The following is a 20487-nucleotide window of genomic DNA, read 5'->3' as shown; positions in this document are numbered from 1 at the left end:
ATTTGTCTGTTTTTCCTTAGAGTGGCTAGCAACTGTATTTAAAACTTAAATCTTTTGTAAACGGTCTTAAACTTATTACTTTTGGGATCCCATGTAAAAAGAAAATGTTTATTTATAAGAGATGTAGCTTTTGAGACCAAAATCTTTTAACCCTAGTTCAACTATAGTGTCAGTAACATGTTTCTAACTAAATGACTTGATTAGCAAGTCTTGCACCTTTATAAACACATAGTGTAACAATCTTGGCTATCCAGGGCGTTACACTTGGTCATGTAGGATTTGGTGGCCTCATGCATGCATTGGTCTAACTGCTACCCAAATATTTCTTGAAGGGAATCCCAGATATCATAAGCATTTTCAGTGTTCTCAAACTTCTTTCTAAGCACATCGCTCATACTCGCAAGCATATAACACTTTGCTTTGTTGTTTGATAAGATCCAATTATCAAACTTTTCCCTTGCAGTTTTAGCAACAGTAGCGGGAGGGACTTCAAGACATTCCTTAGTCAAGAAAACTTTGTGGTTCTCACATATTAATACAATGTTCAAGTTTGATTTCCATTTCATGTAGTTTTCACCAGTCAACTTTTCATTAGCAAGTAAAGAAGATACATGATTTGAGCTAGACATAATTGCTGAAAATAAATAAATAAACAAAATGAATTTATGCATATAATAAATATCAGTAATTTTTCAGAATAGTAAACGTGATGCATGAATGCAACTATTAAAGAACACATAAAAAATAATTACTAATTCCACGATTAATTAATTTGAACATTAATGGACCAGCCTTAAGGTAGGTCAGACTAATTCCATATTAATTTTGAGACAAGTTCTCAAATTTATAAGTGAAAACTTAAATCAATATTTCTCTTTTTGACTTATAAACAGCCGCTTGTTAGGTCAAGAATACACTAGTCCCCTCGAAAGCCTAATGTACTTTGTGAGTGTAACCCGTTATTTTAGATCAATGACTTAACTCAAGAGTGTGCCTTAGGTTCAGTCAAACTTGAAATACATCATTAAATCCTATTCTTGAAAAAAAAGTTTGTGTTGAGAATAACACAGTTGGAAGCCTTCCTTAAGGGGACACAAGCAATGGTGTCGCGAGGCCCTCTCCATGCTACCTCGATGCAAACTAATAATGGATACCAGGGGACTTATTGTCATAAGTCCCTCTCCCACTCTCTATTTTAGAATATGTGTTTTCTCAAAAATATAGTGATTTATTTTTACCAAATGATATTCTAATAATTACTGATCAAGTTAAGCAAAATTAAAATTATAGAACTATGTCCTAATTAATTCAATTTTAATTTGCTATAATTACTAGGAATATCATTTATTTAATAAATCAATATTATTAAATACTAGAAATTAAATAACTTTTAAAATATTTTTTCACTCTTGAACTAGTTAAAACTAGATTTATTATTATATGGTTCATCACATAAAGCATATAATCACAAAGGACAATCCTAAGGCATGTTTCTACTCATATGAGATACATGCACAATTTTAAATATTGTGTGGGTTATATGTATGGCATGTCAAAAAATGCATGATAAATTATTAAACAATTTAATCACATTCAAACATTTAAATAAATAAATACTAACTAAATAAAGAAATAAATGTGGGCCGGGTGTCTTGGGTATTTCTAGAAAAATTACAACACTTGCACAAATATACACAAAAATGTAAGAAACTAAATAAGACCTAAAGAGATCTCCATCTTCAACTTTGCGCCTTCACAAGTAGTCTTGATCCATTAAGCCACTTATCCATTTAATTTTAAATTAAAATAACTTTTAATTATCTTAAACAAATTTTAAGAATAATTAACTTGGGCTTTAATGCCCAAATAAGTTATTAGGCCCAGTTTCGAATTCGGGCTCATACAATTAATTCAAAATAAAACAATTTTAATAATGGGCTAAAATTAATTAAGCCATAATTTAAATGGAAAATTTTAGATGCAAGTCCTAGGGTTTAGGGTGGCTGCATATGGTGGCTCGGCATGGGGCACGGCAGCTGCTGGGATGTTGCGGCTAGAGCGCACGGTGCGCGTGTGACAGGTGTGGGGTGCGCTGTAGGCGCTGGGTGCGCGACTAGCTGAGGTGTGCAGGGGAGCGTTGGGCGCCCGGAAGCAGCAAGCGCAGGGGTGTGTTAGGCATGCGACAGCAGCAGGCTCAGGGGCGTAGGCGTGCGGCTGAGCAATGCGCGCAGGGGCGCAGGCATGCAGCTAGGTGAGGCTCGGGCTTCGGGGCACGAAACTCGGGGCTCAAGCCTTACATAATTTTTTCAAATAATTTCATGCAGAAACTTAAATTACAAAAAAAAAATCTTATGCCCCAAAATGGCTTACATTTTTCATCTAGAAATTTAAGAACAATTCCTAAATCCAAAACACCATATAATTAAACCCTTTAGAATAAACTATAATCATACATACATCCATCCATTCACATATATTACAATAACCTAAGAATGCATATTATGCCCACACAGTAATTAATGCATGCAGAGATTAATGACCACTCTGGTACCAATTGTTAGGAATGAGTTTCCTAATACGCAGCGGAATGGTTATGGGGTTGGCCCATTGTACAACAAAAATTTTCTAACATATTTAAACTACCTTTAAATATGCAGATCCATTAATATACATACATTAATCATAAGCAAGTTAGGAATGGAAATCATTCATCTTGAAGCCTATCAAGTCTCCATGCTATCTTTTCGTAATAAGAACGATCTTCCTATCCCAGCTGCTCCCAAGTACTCACACGAGGATCTTCCACAGCGTTCTCTACACCTCAAGAAGTGTGTGGGAACTTAGAGAATAAAGGATACTTTATTTGTGATTCTACTTAATGTACTCAACACATGAGATTAAGAGAAAATGGTTGAGAATTGGTTCTTTATCTTTTCAGGGAGAGAAAAGTATCGTTCTAATTTTCACAGAGCAAATGACTGATTTATTATATTTTCTTATTATTCATACTTAAAAGAAAATATTCAAATTAAAAAAATAAATCTGTAACCAACTTACAATTTATCTTTTAATTAATTAATTATCTTATTAATGAAAATATCTAAAAACTGATTTTTTGAATTATCCATAAATTAATTAATTAATTAAATAAAATTGAAAATTTTGTCCCTTAAAATATGCAGTACATGCACTGTGTGTGGTCATGCACCACCGTAATTTTTAGGGATATTTGATTTTTCTATTTTTATTTAATTATTTATTCAAAATACTTTGTCAGATAAAAATCTAACAACCTCATAACTAATTAAAATTTGAGTTCAAATTTAAATTAAATATCTTTTTAACTAATTATCAAACATAATTAATTATTTGAATAAATATCAATCTTTTAAATTCAAATCCAATTTGAACTTATCACATTATTATCTCCCACTCAAATAAAGATATTTAATTAATTCTATCGATTAATTAAATCAAATAATTTCGAAAATAAATATTTAATTTATTATAATTTCAAAAATTATAATTAATTAATTTTTGAAAACTAATTTAATTATTTAATATAATTTTGAAAATTAAATATTAATTAAATTTGTTAATTACAACTAATTTGTAATTAATTATTTAATCACTATTATCATATAATTGTATATTTGGCCCAAAGAACAAATTTCTTCTTAAATATGTCTTTCAACTATTTTTCCTTTTATGTCAACTCTTACCTTGAATAGTGTTGATAGAGCCACTGTGGGGACCTATGGACCTATAATTCCAAGCTCCAATAAATTTGAGATTATTAATTACTCTTTAATCAAATAATCTTAATTTATTAATCTCATGATTATTCCACTATAAATATGAGACTGCACTCTTGTAATTATAGATATTTCATTTACTGAGTACTTTATAATGATAAAACGTCCATTGATATAATCATTGCATACAAATTGACCCTCTAATAATGGTTCATAATTAATCGGGAATAAAATTGTTGTTTTACCCTTTTAATTATCTCTTCTTTCCTTAAGTACCATTGACATTACAAGTGAAGGTTAACTCATAACTAAATTATGAATTTGAGCTCAATAACATTTCAGTCCCAAAAGTCAACCCTTAAGAGAACCATTATTCAATCTCTTGCGAGAAGGCATAGATTCCATATCTGTATACTATGTCCCCAGCCATTTACATTAATGAGTTCCCAAAATAAAAGTTTCTAGCCTGATAATTCTGACAGACCCTAACGAGTGAATCAAAGAACCCATATAACATAAATAGGAGTTCATAGTAACTTCAGGATTAAGATCTATTTGTATATGATCATCAGTTGATATATTTAATTAATACTTTGAAACGTTATTTAACTAATTATTAATAAACGTATCTGGTCCAGTTCTATATATTCTCTAATATATAAAGCACCTCCATTAAAGTGTCCTACTACGCTAGTGATTCGAATCTAGATCACATATATTCATAATACTAGTGGACCGTACTTGCAGTAATTAATCTAAAGATTCCATAATTTTATTTTACTGCGAACTATTCAAGTTTATTTATATCAAACACAATCCTCCCGTACCAATACGTGTTTGAGATCGCATATATAAACTTAGGAATTTTTTTGATATTTACATAATATTATCACAGAATAATATAGTCCATAAAATATATGCATAACAAATTCAATTTATTTATTTATTTCATAAAACAATGTCTACTACATATACTTTCAGGGCACAATTCCCAACAGTAAATCCCTCAATAAATTCTCCATCTCTATTTTAGAAAGTGCAGCTGATACAATTATAGGTAAAGTCTCTTTCTCACCCAAATAAGCATAACATAAATGATATGGTAGAGACTTTAATTCCAGCTCTGGTGGTTGCTCAATGGATGGCAATGGTCTTTCTGGCCCTTGCTCCAACTCTTCAGACTTCTTTTTGTATGGCTGGCAAGATTTTATCCACTTGACATATTCCCGCATCTCAACATCATCACTATCTTCCTCACCACCTGCCAAAACCGCCTCTAAGGCATCACTGTTCCACCTTCTTTCTGAAACGGCATTATCAATCACATCAATGCTATAACAATTGTCACTACCTCTTGGATATGTCATCGCCTTGAAAACACTGAACACGATCTCATCCCCCTTATCTCTCAATCGAAGCTCTCCCTTTTGAACATCAATTAGAGCTTTCCCAGTGGCTATGAATGGTCTTTCAAGAATTATAGTCACATTTGTATCCTCTTTCATGTCAAGAATAATAAATTCAGCATGAAAAATTAATTTATTCACTTTCACCAACACATCTTCAATAATACCCTGTGGATGCTTTACTGAATGGTATGCCAACTGTAGAGTGACTGTTGTAGGCCTAGCCTCACCCAAACCAAGTCTCTAAAACACAGATAAGGACATCAGATTAATGCTTGCCTCCAAATCACATAAATCTTGTTTACACTCAAAATTCCCTATAGTGCATGGGATAGTAAAACTCCCCAGATCTCTCAGCTTTTGGGGCAATTTTCTTTGTAGAATTGCACTACACTCTTCAGTTAAAGCCACAGTCTCATAATCTTCCATCTTCCTCTTCTTAGAAAGGATCTCCTTCATAAACTTTACATAACTGGGCATTTGCTCTAAGGCCTCGGCAAATGAAATGTTGATGTGCAACTTCTTGAAAACCTCTAAAAACTTGGAAAATTGTTTATCAAGAGAGTTTTTCCTAAGTCTTTGAGGGTATGGGATTCTGACTGGGGAATCAACAATAATAACTGGTGGTGCCTATTCTGTAGTAGGATGGTCTTCTGTAACCTTCTATCTCTCAAAATCAGATGTCTCACCCAACTCTTCATAGTTCTCAACAGATGACTAGGGTACAGATTGCTCTACTTGCTTACCACTTCTCAAAGTCATGGCTTGACATTGTTCATTATAGTATTGCTAGGCAAGTTCCCTTACGGACTGTTATTCAAGATGCTAGCTAATTGCCCCACTTGTGTCTCAAGATTTCGAATGGATGATCTTGTCTCAGTCATAAACTGAGTTTTAGTATTGGTGAAAGTCAACAAAGATGCTTGCAATTCATTGGGCTTTTCTTGTTGAACCTTTGGCCTAGGTTATTGTGAGGAGGAAGCTTGATTCATGGGCTGCTGTGGCATATTCTGCTGGTATTGGCCCTGAAATTGTGACTGTTGGCCTTGATTGTTTCTCCATGAGAAATTTAGGTGATTTCTCCAACTAGGATTGTAAGTGTTGGATAATGGGTTGTTGAAATTACTATTAGGGTCACCTAAAGAACATTGATCAAAAGAATGTGGACCCCCACAAATTTCACAACCTGCTGGCATCTGAATGGCATTAGCAAACACTGTATTTTGTTGCAATTGTTTTGTCAAGGAAGCAACCTGAGCAGTCAAGGCAGTGATGGCTTCAAGTTCATGAACTCCGATAACCTTTCTAACACTAGTTGACCTCTCATTAGACCATTGGTGGTTGTTGGTGGTCATGTCTTCTAACAATTCATATGCTTCATTGACACTCTTACTCATGAATGCCCCACCAGCTGCAGTATCAATTATGGTACGTGTAGTACCACACAACCCATTATAAAAATTATGGACCATCATCCACTTCGCAATACCATGATGGGGGCATTTTCTCAATAGCTCCTTAAAATGCTCCCATGCATCATACAAAAACTCCCCCTCCATCTGATAGAAATTATTAATCTCTCCCCTCAACTTTGCTGTCTTGGATGGAGGAAAGAACTTGGCCATGAATTTTTGAGCTAAATCCTGCCAAGTATTGATGGAATTCTCCTGGAGGGGGTTCAACCAACTCTTGGCTCTGTCCCTGAGTGAGAATGGGAAAAGCCTCAACCTGATCGCATAATCACTAACCCCATTATACTTGAATGTATCACATAGCTCCAGGAAATTAGCTATGTGCATGTGGGGATCTTCTAAAGGCAAGCCACCAAATTGCACAGTAGACTGCACCATCTATAAGATCGCCAGCTTAATTTCAAAATTATTAGCTTCCACAACCGGCGGTCTTATACATGTTTGTATTCCCATAATAGTTGGGAGTACATAATCCCGTAAACTTCTCACTGCGAGATTCTGATCTTGCCCCTGTACAACTTCTGGCACCCCACCATTCAACCCATCATTTTGTGCCATAACTACAATCTGACGAATCACACTCTTGTTTCTACGGTTCTGTCTGCACGCTTTTCCTATCTCAGGATTAATAGGAACAAGGCTATCTTCTACTTTTCTGCTACACATATAACAGTATTACCTGCGAAATGGCAAAGGAATGCACACAAAACAAGTTAGAAATAATACAAAGAACAACCAAATTAGAAATAGAATTAATTTTATTGATATTGATAATTTCAAGTCCCCAGAAACGGTGCCAAAAAGTTGTTGCAAAAATTAAAGCTATGCAAGTGCACACAGTCACAATTTTTAATAATTTCTTGGTAAGACCAAGTATCATCCCACAAGGGCTGAATTATCAATTACTAGATAATTAATTCTCAGTTTCTATTTGGTTAACAAAAATTGGTTTTGTATCTTGATAATTAAAAACAATAAAGCCATTAAAAATAAAGCAAGATTGTAAGAACATATACAAGAATAAAATTCCAAGGACTTTAACAATTAGGGGTTTTAATTTCATCTACAATCCCTCCTATCAATCACTAACACAATATTAAAAACTCTTTTTCTTATTAAGCTAACAAGTTATCAAGGTATTTTATAATCAGAATAGAAATTATAAAACTCAACCTAATTATGAACTTTCTATATTTCTATGATAAATTCAAAAATTAGGAGGCAATGAATTCACAACCTAGATGCTACACAAATAATCTAGATACTTTCGTTCTAGATTAAATATATGATATTTCAATCAAAGCTTCTTTAAATTTCACTTTTCATAATTTCAATTCAAACACAAATAGATAATGAAATAAGATGGCCAATCAAATTTCATGCATTAAAATAGATTGGGACAAGCTTAGTAGATTAAGAAGAAAAATACTAATGTTGTATTAGATCATCAAAGGAGTTCAAGAGTATAGCCTTGTATCGGTCTGAAAGCTAGTGTAATCCTCGTCAAGGGGATGCATACTGTTCTGATTGTATCCGGAGTATGCATCCATGAATGAGAGAATCTCATTCCCTGTAGTGGCATCGACCAGCTGGTGGATTCTAGAGAGTGGGAAACAATCTTTAGGGTAGGCTTTATTAAGGTCTGTGAAATCCACGCACGTTTGCCATTTTCCATTCGGCTTGGGAACAAGCACGGGATTAGAGACCCATGATGGATAAAATGCTACCCTGATGAATCCATTCTCCTTTAGCTTCTCAACTTCTTCCTTTAGAGCCTTTGATCTATCTTTGTCGAGCAGCCTCTTCTGTTGTACTGGTGGAAAACTCTTTTCTACGTTCAGGACATGGCTAATAACTGCAGGGTCTATTCCAACCATGTCTTTATGCGACCAGGCAAAGACTTCCTGGTTTTTCCTTAAAAATTCCACCAATTCTTGTTTCGTTGTTGTCTCTAAGTTTTTACCGAATTTCACAACCCTGGTCGGATCTGCGTCATTGAGTTGGACCTCTTCTAGGTCCTCGATGGGTTCTATCTCTTCATCAAAATCCCCAAAGCAAGAATACAAATCCCTATCCTCGCTTTGTGCAACACCCTATTTGGTGACACAATCACCTGATTGGGCTTGTACATCACTGGCCGTTTACAACTCCTTTCCGGCAGCTTCCCTCGACCCACCTTTCTTCGCCTTAGATATTGAGGCGTTATAGCACTCCCTTGCGTCTCGCTGGTTTCCCAACACGCATCCTATCCCTGCATCGGTTGGGAATTTCATGGAAAGGTGCCATATCATGGTAGCGACTCGCAGGTCGACCAAAATTGGCCTTCCAATTACAGCATTATACGCTAAAGGACAATCAACTACTATGAAAGTAGTGAGTAATGTCATGTTTGCAAGCGTAGTTCCTGTTGTAACTGGGAGTCTAATCGACCCTGTCGGGGCGAGCCCTTCGCCAAAAAAATCGTATATGGTTTGGTTGCACGGCTCCATGTCTTTGACAGACAACTTAATCCTTTCCCGTGAGGACTTGTACAAGATGTTGACTGAGCTTCCTGTGTCAACCAACACCCTTTTAACCATCATGTTGGCTATTTGGACGTCAACGACCAGCGGATCAGAGTGTGGGAATCGGACGTGTTGAGCATCATCTTCAGAGGAGGTTATCAACTCCTCCTCTGTTTGAGCTTTCTTTAGTGCATGATCCCCCACACTCATCATCTCGATGTCCTAGTCGTGGCATAAGATCTGAGCGTACCACTCTCTTGCTTTCCCACTATCCCCTGCAAGGTGTGGGCCACCACAGATGGTGAGTAATGTACTTGCCACAGGAGTTGGCTGCAAAGGTGGCGAGCGTTGGCGTGCAGGTGCCTACTCATTGCCACCTTGAGCCTCTTGCTGAGACCCTCCTACGGCTCGTACGTATCTCCTTAGGTGTCCATGCCTGATCAGGAACTTGATCTCGTCCTTCAACTGGTTGCACTCATTGGTGTCATGTCCGTAGTCATTGTGAAAATGACAGAATTTTGTTGTATCTCTCTTGGAGATATCCTTCCTTATAGGCGCTGGTCGCTTATAAGGGACATTAGAGCTGGTCTCCTGATAGACCTCTGCTCTACTCTCGACAAGGGCCGTATAGTTAGTGAATCTTGGCTCATATCTGTTGCCTTTGGGGCGTTTATTTTTAGATGTTGACGGCTCGTTGCCCATCCTTTTTCCACCATTTCTGTCGTTCCTGTTCCTGTTGCCTTTGCCGTTGCCATTGGGTTTATCCGACCCGTTGGCGGCTTTGGCGAGATCTTCCTTTGGTCCCTTGTCTTTTTGTAGGCGACTTCCCCTCATTGGCAATCGCATCTTCGAGCTTGATGTATCAATCAGCTCGATCCAGGAATTCCTGGGTACTTCTTACCCCATTCTTTCTCAAGCTGCTCCAGAGGGGGGAATGGCACCTAACCCCAACAGTTATGGCCATCATCTCTCCCTCGTCACCCACTGTTTTGGCTCCAGCCGCTGCTCGCATAAAGTGTTGGACATACTCCTTTAAGGTCTCTCCCTCCTTTTGGTGTATCTCGACCAGCTGGTTGGCCTCAGTGGGGTGTACGCGACCCGCATAGAATTTTCCGTAAAATTCCTTCACGAAAATTTCCCTGGATACTATACTAGCAGGAGGGAATTAAAAGAACCACTCCTAGGCGGTGTCAGATAGTGTGGAGGGGAAGATCCTGCTGCGGGCATCGTCTGACACCTTCTGAATATCCATTTGTATCTCAAATTTGTTGACATGAGATACTGGGTCCCCATACCCATCAATGTTCGGCAGTACTGGCACTTTGAACTTGCTGGGGGTTTCTACCACAGCAATCCTCTGCATAAACGGAGTGCCTCTCCTTCGGTCGTACTCTATGTGGGTTCTCCGGCTCCCAACCAGCTGTTCTACTGCCTGGTTCAGAGCATCAATTTGAGCCTGAATTGCGTCTGGGATTGCTGGGCCGACTGGTGTTGGAGGACCGTACTCATCGTGCCTCTCGCGTCTGTCGTTGAGTATGTCCCTTAAGTCATCATCACTGTGTTGGAAAAACTAATTGCATGATCTTTATTTATTTTCATGCAATTTATATATTATCAAACAAACATGAAAATTCCTAGAACATGCTCCTATGAAATTGATATAAATACAGAGTAAAGTGAAAACTTACATTACGCAGCGGAACTAGAACAACTCCATCCTTCAATCTCTCTAACCCTTGATTCCTTTCTGTAGCAGAGTATTATCAAGAGATTGAACAAGATCAGCAACATAGTCTTCCTCACCAAGCCTTTGATCAACCTAGAACTAGTGTGGGCTGGTTCTCAACACATGAGATAGAGATCTTGAAAAGAAGAAGAGATTGTGGCTAAGAAAGGATTAGAGTGTCTAGGTTTTCACTTACCTAAATCAACTAAGACTGACTTGCTTATGAAAACCCTAGATATCATATTCCTTATATAGGCAACTTAATGAGATTTATTTAAATTTAAATTAATTAAAAATAATAAACAAAAATAAAAGCTTTGGGCTGCCATAAATGGACTTGGGCCCAATCTCTTTGTTTTTTAATTTAAATCCCAACTGGGCCTAAATTCAAAACCTTTTATTTATTTATTTATTTTTAATTAATTAATTAAATCCTTATTCAAATTAAGTAATTATAATTTGAAACTTGATTTAATATTATTTATTTATATTGATACCAATTTATCAATATTAATAAATTTACCCAAAGATTCTCTTTTATTCTCTAAATCTCATATCTCTGTAAATTTTCCAAAATTGACCTAGTCAACTTTAAAAATCCTAATTGATAATTAAATCAATTAATTGAGACATTCTAGATGATTTACTCAAAGGTGATGCGGGGACCATGGATCCATGAAATTAAGCTCCAACAAGTTACCGTGAATTTATTTACAATAATTTCTCTACCTTATTAATTCCTCGTCACTCCACTATAGACTCGGAATTGAACTCTTAAATTCATAGAACGTATTTTCAAAACCATAAATACGTTATCCATTGTTATAACCATTACAATCAGTAAATCCTCTATCGATGACTTACTAACGAGCTGGGTGCAAATTACCGTTTTACCCCTCATCAATATTTTATCCTTAACTCCCACTAAGTTCCTTATAAATGATATTTCCGTGAATTTAATCACAGAAATGAGATCTCAATCATTTAACCTTTTGAACAAAGCAATTAAGGAAATCATCTTTTCACTTCTCATACAGAAGTTATAGATTTCGTATCTATGAATAATACTCCCACTCAATTACACTAATAAATCTCCAAGATGTAAGTATGGGCCAGACCGTAGGGTAAGCTGATAACGAACAAGTCAAAAGATTTAAATAATATAATTAGCAGAATATTATCACTCAGAATTAAGATCGACTTAATATATGGTCAACGTTGTGACATTGATTAGATTTGATAACAACGATACTTATTTATCAATCAATAATCAATATCGGTCCTAGTCCGATGTAACTAAATACATCCGATCTTATCTACTTGGTCGAAGCCTTGGACAAGACATCACACCCTGAATGTGTAAGTAGATCATATCGTAGATTGCCTAATCAGTGAAAATCCAATGCACTGATCTAATCTTAGGACTCGTTCTTTTGAACATATAATTACAACTATAATCCACTATGACCTAGTCACTATAATTTTAACTATCCATATGTTCGGGATTTTATAAATGTTTGTATTATTTCAATAATCATGTAATAAAACAAGCAAGAAACACCGTTGTCAAACTAAATGATTTCTACTACTTTTATTGATAATATGAAATCGTGCTACATGTCCGACATGGTTTTATAAGGGCATAAAACCCAACAAACTCCCACTTGCCATTTTAAAAGAAATGAGACATGTTTTTCAAAACCATGCATTCTACATGCTTCACAATTATGTTTTCTGCTTATATCTTGGTAAAGGGATATGAAAGATCGCCTTACAATGCTATCTTCATCACCTTCCTTCACACCTTCGCCACACATCCTCAATAATGTGGTACTTTCTCTCTATATGCTTTGCTCTTTTGTAGCTTCGAGGTTCTTTCGAATTCGCTATTGCCTCATTAGTGTCACTCGACAAAATGAGTGGTTTATCCATTTCTGGAATAACACTGAGATCCATATAGAACTTCCTTAGCCAAACTATTTCCTTAGCCTCCATAGACACAGCTATGTACTCAGCCTCCAAAATGGATTCTAAAATGGCAGATAGCTTAACGCTTCTCCAAATCATAGCTCCACCTCCAAGATTAAACACATTTTTCAAAAGTAGACTTCTTGTCATCAACATCAGTCTAAAATCCGAATATGTGTAGCCTAACAGGTACAAAGATCCACCTGGAAAGACTAACATATAGTCTCTAGTCCATCAAAGATACTGACTTCCATCTATTGTTTATTTCAAAGGTTTTACTGACACTTGCTCACCACTCCCACTGCATAGAAGATCTTCGATCACAACACACAACATAGCGTGCATTAGACTTCTAATTTCAAATGCATAAGGAATTCGTTACATCTTTTCATTCTCTTGAGGAGTCTATGGAGACTGCTGTTTAGAAAAATAAATTCCATGTCAAGACACTAAACATCCTTTCTCGGAATTTGTTACAGAGTAATGACCAAGCACCTCACTAAAGTAGGTCGCTTGAGTTAGAGCTAAAGTTCAGTTATTTATTTCCCTGATGTTCTGGATACCAAGAACACGACTTGCTACAACGAAATATGGAATTTCGTTTCTAGCCAGTTCTTTATGTTTGATAATTTCTTGACATTGTTTCCAATGAATAAGATATCATCTACATAAAGGATTCAAAACACCACAATGTCTTTTTCCCTAAGTTGTCAAACACAATGGTCAACTACATTTTGTTCAAAAACTCAGGTCTTAATGTTTCCATTTAACCTTAAGTTCCAGGAGCGCGAAGCTTGTTTAAGTCATAAATTGACTTACTCAGCTTGCCGAATGTCTTGTCCAACTACTTTAAATCCTTCTGATTGATACATGTTAATTGTCTCATCAAGATAGCCATTAAAAATGCTTCTTTGATGTCCATTTACCTTATCTCTTAATCAAGAGTTGTGGCTATGGTAAGAGTATACTTAATGAATTTTAACATGGCTACTGGAGAAAAAGTTTTCTCTAAGTCAAATTTCTCTCTCTGCCACGAGTCGAGCCTTTAATGTCTCGACCTTTCTATAAGCTCCTCTCTTCTTCTTATAGATCCTCTTGCACCCCATGGGCCTAAAGTCCAATGGCACATCTACAAGATATCAGACGAATGAAGAGTACTTAGACTTTATTACCTTGTACTTGGCTTCGAGTCAAAAATCCCTTTCAGATCTACCCATTGCCTATTTAAAGGCCAACGAATCATTGTTACTTGTGTCCCCAACCAACTTGTGGGTTTCACTATCCATATCATAGGTACCGGGTTCCGAGAAATCCTCCCACTATGATGAGGCATCGTAACTTTCTGACTTGGATTAGTGGTTTCTAAATGTACCTTGTTTTCATCGACTTGCGTCGGTAAGGATGGAACAATAGTTTATTGTTTTTCCATCTAATACTATTTTTCTATGAGACTTGAAATTCATTATTTAGTCGTTATCCAGAAACGTAGCATTTGTAGAGCCAAACACTTTCTTGTCTACTGGACTATGAAACAAACCACCCTGAGTACCTTTAGAATAGCCATCAAACAAGCAAACCCTCAGCTCATTGTTCTAGCTTTCTACCTTTTTCCTCATGACAAAAACATGACACCACCAAATTCCATAATGACGTAAACCAAGTTCACGACCATTTCATAATTCTAGTGGTGTCTTGGAGACAAATTTTGAGACGGCACAACATTTAAAAATATATCACATGCGGTCTAGGTAGTATGTCTCCAGAAAAGATCTGGGTAAGAAGTTGGTAGAGTTTAATAGCTTATCATAGAACACACATGTTCATAAACGTGCGATTCACATCGCTCATCAACACTGTTCTGTTGCGGAGTGCTTGGGGCAGTTGTTTTAGACAAATCTTCAAGTTCTATTAAATGATCTTGGTTCTGATTATCCAAATATCCTCCACCCCTATCAGATCGCAAGATCTTTAACGTTTTACCTAATTTGGTTTTAAATCCATAGCAATGAATTCTTTGAATTTCTTAACAAATTCACAGAATTCCTATGTTTTAGGTACTTACATGAGTCTCTAGAACAATCGTCGATAAAGGTGACGAAATACTCATAACCACCCCTCGCTTGAACATTCATATGTCCCCAGACATTTGAACATACTAGCCCTAGTGGTTCTTTGGCCCTTTCTCCTATCACAGAGAATGGACGCTTTGTCATTCTGCCCTTGAGACTAGATTCACAAACAGGTAGGTCACCCTAGGTGAGTTCCCTCAAAGGCCCAGCCTTTGTTAGTCTTTGAATCCTATCATAACAAATATGACCAAAGCGAAAATGCCAAAGGTACGTCATTTCTAACGTTATTGACCTTTTGTCATTTAACGGTCCTAGAATTAGCTGTCTTAAACAACTCATTATTTATAACATAGGGTTCGTTTAGTTGCAATAGGTATAGCCTGTTTTTCATACATCCACCCCACAATTCTCATCCATTTAAAGAAATAGGATTTTATTACTTGTGAAAGTAACTACAAATTGTTGTTGATGTAATAAGAAAAACTTAAACTAAAATTTCTATTGAAAATCAGAATAAAATAAACATTTTCTTAAAACAATATATTTATTTCCAAAATTCATTCAAGCTTATCCTTTTGCCTTGTTTGATACGAACAACCCTTGATGGATACCAAGCCGTGGCTTTTAATCCTTCATGGCTTTCCCAATGCTAAAAGTGTAAAAAAGGTACATGCATGTTTAGTAGATTGTGATTCAGCGATCCAAAACCGAAGTATCATCCTCTAAAATCACATGCATCCAAGACAAATTTAATTATTTTGGGTTCCATATGCCTTGAGTTCCGGGAAATCTTGTTCCAATTCCTAGTCTCCTTACAGTTGGAAACACTCCCCTTTTTTGTGTACTTTTAATCAGGCCTTGCTCCAAGATGCTTTGCAGCATTTGGTGCCTTGCCAGTTGACTTCTTGTTCTTTTTGTATGAATTTCTTCCTCTCTTGCTCTTCGAAGAAGAAGCTCAAAGTAGCTTCTCCTTGAGCTTGTTTAGTAGTATTAGTATTCTTTCATTTGCTCGAACTATCATCAACGATCCTCTTTGAAGGATTTGGTGATCGTTGCATGGGAAAAATAGGAATATCTTTGATTATCACGAACTCGATGTTGTCTAAAATCAACACCATGTTGATGTTGATGTTGATGTTGGACAAACATTTCGTGAGGTTCTCACCATAGAGTAACATTTTAGAGATCAGAGAGAGTATGAGGTGGGAAGCCTAGAGCTTCTATTATCAACTAAGTATAAATCAACGCATTGCTTGACAAACATTTATTCATTAAATATTTTAGAAATAGCATAACATACAAAATGTTTTGAGATAAGCAAAATACTAAAACACTTATCTTCTATTTCTTAGGTACTTTAGCTAGCCATGAACCCATGTGTCCCGGTAGGCGAGAGTCACAAATATTCACGTAGTTAAATAGAGAACATCTTAATTAATAAAACGTCATAGACTTTTATTAACTACCTATTCCATCCGATCAAAGTAATGGAAACTCATGTGTCCCGGTAGGCGAGAGTCACAAATATTTCTTACTTTATGAGTTTGACCCACGGTTTTGATTATTATAGACTTAATTCCTATAGTCATCGTAGGGATGAGTCTATAGAAGGTCCATCTATAACCATCTATCCTAAGAAATTTAACCATGTTAAGAAGTCCAGTGAACAACTTCCGTAGGGAGACGAAATCAAAGCGCCATGAGGCCCCACTGAACTCTAACCTTGTTAAATCAACGGTGGAGATCGAATTGAAAATTTTTAAAACTCATTATTAAATATTTTAGTATTTTATTCTTTTTGAAAAAATATCAACTTAGGTTTTCCAAATTATCAAAATAATCAATAAACCAACTAAGGTTCGCCAAATTATAAAAATAATCAACAAACCATAGTTTATAAATTTTCCATTAATTCTAAAATTACCATTGAAAATTAATCAAAAAATTAGAATTAATATGTTTTTAATCAATTATTAGGTCCAACTAAAAAGAATAACCTAATACAATTAAGTCCAACTTAGGTAAATGGGCCTTAACAATTCAAGCTTGCATGGAGGAGAGCTGGGTTCAGTATGTCGGACCCACTACTAAGGCTCCCTAACTTCCACACAAAGCCCAAAAAGACATGAATTTGAACCTTTGTTTTATTAATTGTTATTCAATTGATTAGGCCCAATATAGTAATGCAAAGCAAATGAGCCTTCACAAGTGGAACCACCCACAAGAGAGGAATTTAAACTTTACATATTCAATTTGGCCCAAATAAAACCTAACATTTTATGAAAGTTTTATTTGAGTTTTCCCACATTTTTTAAACGCAAAAATTGGGTCATCATTATACTTATATTTAAAGCCCAAATACAAAAATAACTTAATAATGATGTTTGATATGTTAATAATTGGATGGGTCTAACATGTTATTCTATAAGCATGTATTATTAAATTATGCAAATATAGCACAACAATACACTATTTTGTAAAATACCATAATTAATTAACATAGAATTCATCGGACAAAATTCAATATAATTAATTAAACAAGTTACAAAATATTAAATTAATTAAAATAGAATTTATCAAACAAAATTCAATTTCAAATAATTAATTTAACCAAGATTGTTAAGTTGTTAGGAATGATAATATATTTTATTTTTAAATATTTTAACAAATTTTAAAATATCAAAATATCTTTTAACCAAATTTAAAATATCTAGTATTATCTGATAACTGATTATAAATATTTTAAACAATAAAAATATCTTAAATAATCAGATAACTAATTTTAATATTTTATTTATAACAAAATAAAAAAAATATCTTAAAATATCATGATTATCCGATAACAAATTCAAAATATTTTTAAAAGAAAAAATATCTATAAAATTATCAGATAATCAATTTTAAATATTTTAAACCTATCTGCACAAAATATCTAATTTTTAAAAAAAAAATTGATTTTTTTTTTTGCGAAAAAATGCCGCGCGCGAGTTCCGGCACTAACGCCATACGGACGTCCATACGGCCGGGTCCCGCCGGCGGCTCCATGCGTGCCCAGCACACACACTGCAAAAATCAGTCAAAATTTTTTTTAAAAAAAAATCTCTGCAGTTTTTAAATCCAAAACAAGCAAAAAACAACCAAATAATTGCTAAATTTACATAAGAAAACATAACACATATACCAATAACATGTACCATCCAATTAACACCTAACATATCAATCAATTTCATACATGTTCATTCATGAAAATAAACTAGCAACCTATGGCTCTGAGGCCAATTGTTGGAAAAACTAATTGCAGGATCTTTATTTATTTTCATGCAATTTACATATTATCAAACAAACATGCAAATTCCTAGAACATGCTCCTATGAAATTGATATAAATACAGAGTAAAGTAAAAACTTACATTACGCAGCGGAACTGGAACAACTTCATCCTTCAATCTCTCTAACCCTTGATTCCTTTCTGTAGCAGAGTATTATCAAGAGATTGAACAAGATCAGCAATATAGTCTTCCTCACCAAGCCTTTGATCAACCCAGAACTAGTGTGGGCTGGTTCTCAACACATGAGATAGAGATCTAAAAAAGAAGAAGAGATTGTGGCTAAGAAAGGATTAGAGTGTCTAGGTTTTCACTTACCTAAATCAACTGAGACTGACTTGCTTATGAAAACCGTAGATATCATATTCCTTATATAGGCAACTTAATGAGATTTATTTAAATTTAAATTAATTAAAAATAATAAACAAAAATAAAAGCCTTGGGCTGCCATAAATGGACTTGGGCCCAATCTCTTTGTTTTTTAATTTAAATCTCAACTGGGCCTAAATTCAAAACATTTTATTTATTTATTTATTTTTAATTAATTAATTAAATCCTTATTCAAATTAAGTAATTATAATTTGAAACTTGATTTATATTATTTATTTATATTGATACCAATTTATCAATATTAATAAATTTACCCAAAGATTCTCTTTTATTCTCTAAATCTCATATCTCTGTAAATTTTCCAATATTGACCTAGTCAACTTTAAAAATCCTAATTGATAATTAAATCAATTAATTGAGACATTCTAGATGATTTTCTCAAAGGTGATGCGGGGACCATGGATCCATGAAATCAAGCTCCAACAAGTTACCGTGAATTTATTTACGAATAATTTCACTACCTTATTAATTCATCGTGACTCCACTATAGACTCGGAATTGAACTCTTAAATTCATAAAACGTATTTTCAAAACCATAAATACGTTATCCATTGTTATAACCATTACAATCAGTCAATCCTCTATCAATGACTTACTAACGAGCTGGGTGCAAATTACCATTTTACCCCTCATCAGTATTTTATCCTTAACTCCCACTAAGTTCCTTATAAATGATATTTCCGTGAACTTAATCACAGAAATGAGATCTCAATCATTTAACCTTTTGAACAAAGCAATTAAGGAAATCATCTTTTCACTTCTCATACAGAAGTTATAGATTTCGTATCTATGAATAATACTCCCACTCAATTACACTAATAAATCTCCAAGATGTAAGTATGGGCCAGACCGTAGGGTAAGCTGGTAACGAACAAGTCAAAAGATTTAAATAATATAATTAGCAGAATATTATCACTCAGAATTAAGATCGACTTAATATATGGTCAACGTTGTGACATTGATTAGATTTGATAACAACGATACTTATTTATCAATCAATAATCAATATCGGTCCTAGTCCGATGTAACTAAATACATCCGATCTTATCTACTTGGTCGAAGCCTTGGACAAGACATCACACCCTGAATGTGTAAGTAGATCATATCATAGATTGCCTAATCAGTGAAAATCCAATGCACTAATCTAATCTTAGGACTCGTTCTTTTGAACATATAATTACAACTATAATCCACTGTCACCTAGTCACTATAATTGTAACTATCCATATGTTCGAGATTTTATAAATGTTTGTATTATTTTAATAATCATGTAGTAAAACAAGCAAGCAACACCGTTGTCAAACTAAATGATTTCTACTACTTTTATTGATAATATGAAATCGTGCTACATGTCTGACATGGTTTTATAAGGGCATAAAACCCAACACACTGCACCTTTGCTCACTAACTCCTAGCTGATCAAAGGCGTTATGATGTATGGCTGCCCCCCAACGTTATGGCTTACAAGCCTATTGTCTCTTGGTGGGGGGTTCCTGTCTCCACCTCTTTCCTCATGCCTTCGACTAACATTCCCCCTGCCAAAATCGGCCTCATTGTAGTCATGGTCGTCTCTAAACTATGGCCGACTATGGCGTGACCGACTAGTCACGTTTTTTCCTCCTCTGACTAGAATCTCCCGAGCGTCAGGGGGAGGCCTGTGTTGGTCGTTGGGTCCCCTGACCGTAGAGCCTGACTCATTATGCCTTCTTTTGGCAGAAGGGCATTGCCCCCTGCTCGGTGGATTTGGCTCATCATCCCCTGGGCGTCTAGGGCTAGGGGGGCCCTGCCTGGCCCTATCCTGCCTCTGGTGCTGGGGATTGCCCCAACCGGCCTGAGAAGGTGGCTATTGCTCAGAATCCCGAATTGGGACAT

The 20487-nt window shown here is 35.4% G+C and overlaps 1 protein-coding gene and 1 non-coding gene across 2 annotated transcripts; one reads left to right on the top strand and one right to left on the bottom strand.

The window, feature by feature from the left end:
- Positions 1–6126: 6126 nt before the first annotated feature.
- LOC133800057 (uncharacterized) lies at positions 6127–7011 on the bottom strand. The gene has a single exon (XM_062238035.1). The coding sequence runs from the start codon at positions 7009–7011 to the stop codon at positions 6127–6129; it is 885 nt and encodes a 294-aa protein (XP_062094019.1).
- Positions 6647–6753, top strand: LOC133802777 (small nucleolar RNA R71). The gene has a single exon (XR_009877523.1). It is a non-coding gene; the product is annotated as a small nucleolar RNA R71 (small nucleolar RNA).
- Positions 7012–20487: the final 13476 nt, after the last annotated feature.

This window comes from Humulus lupulus, chromosome 9 (assembly GCF_963169125.1).
Source record: "Humulus lupulus chromosome 9, drHumLupu1.1, whole genome shotgun sequence".
NCBI lineage: Eukaryota > Viridiplantae > Streptophyta > Magnoliopsida > Rosales > Cannabaceae > Humulus > Humulus lupulus.
Note: the sequence above shows the minus strand (reverse complement) of the source record. Positions and strands in the feature narration are given on the sequence as shown.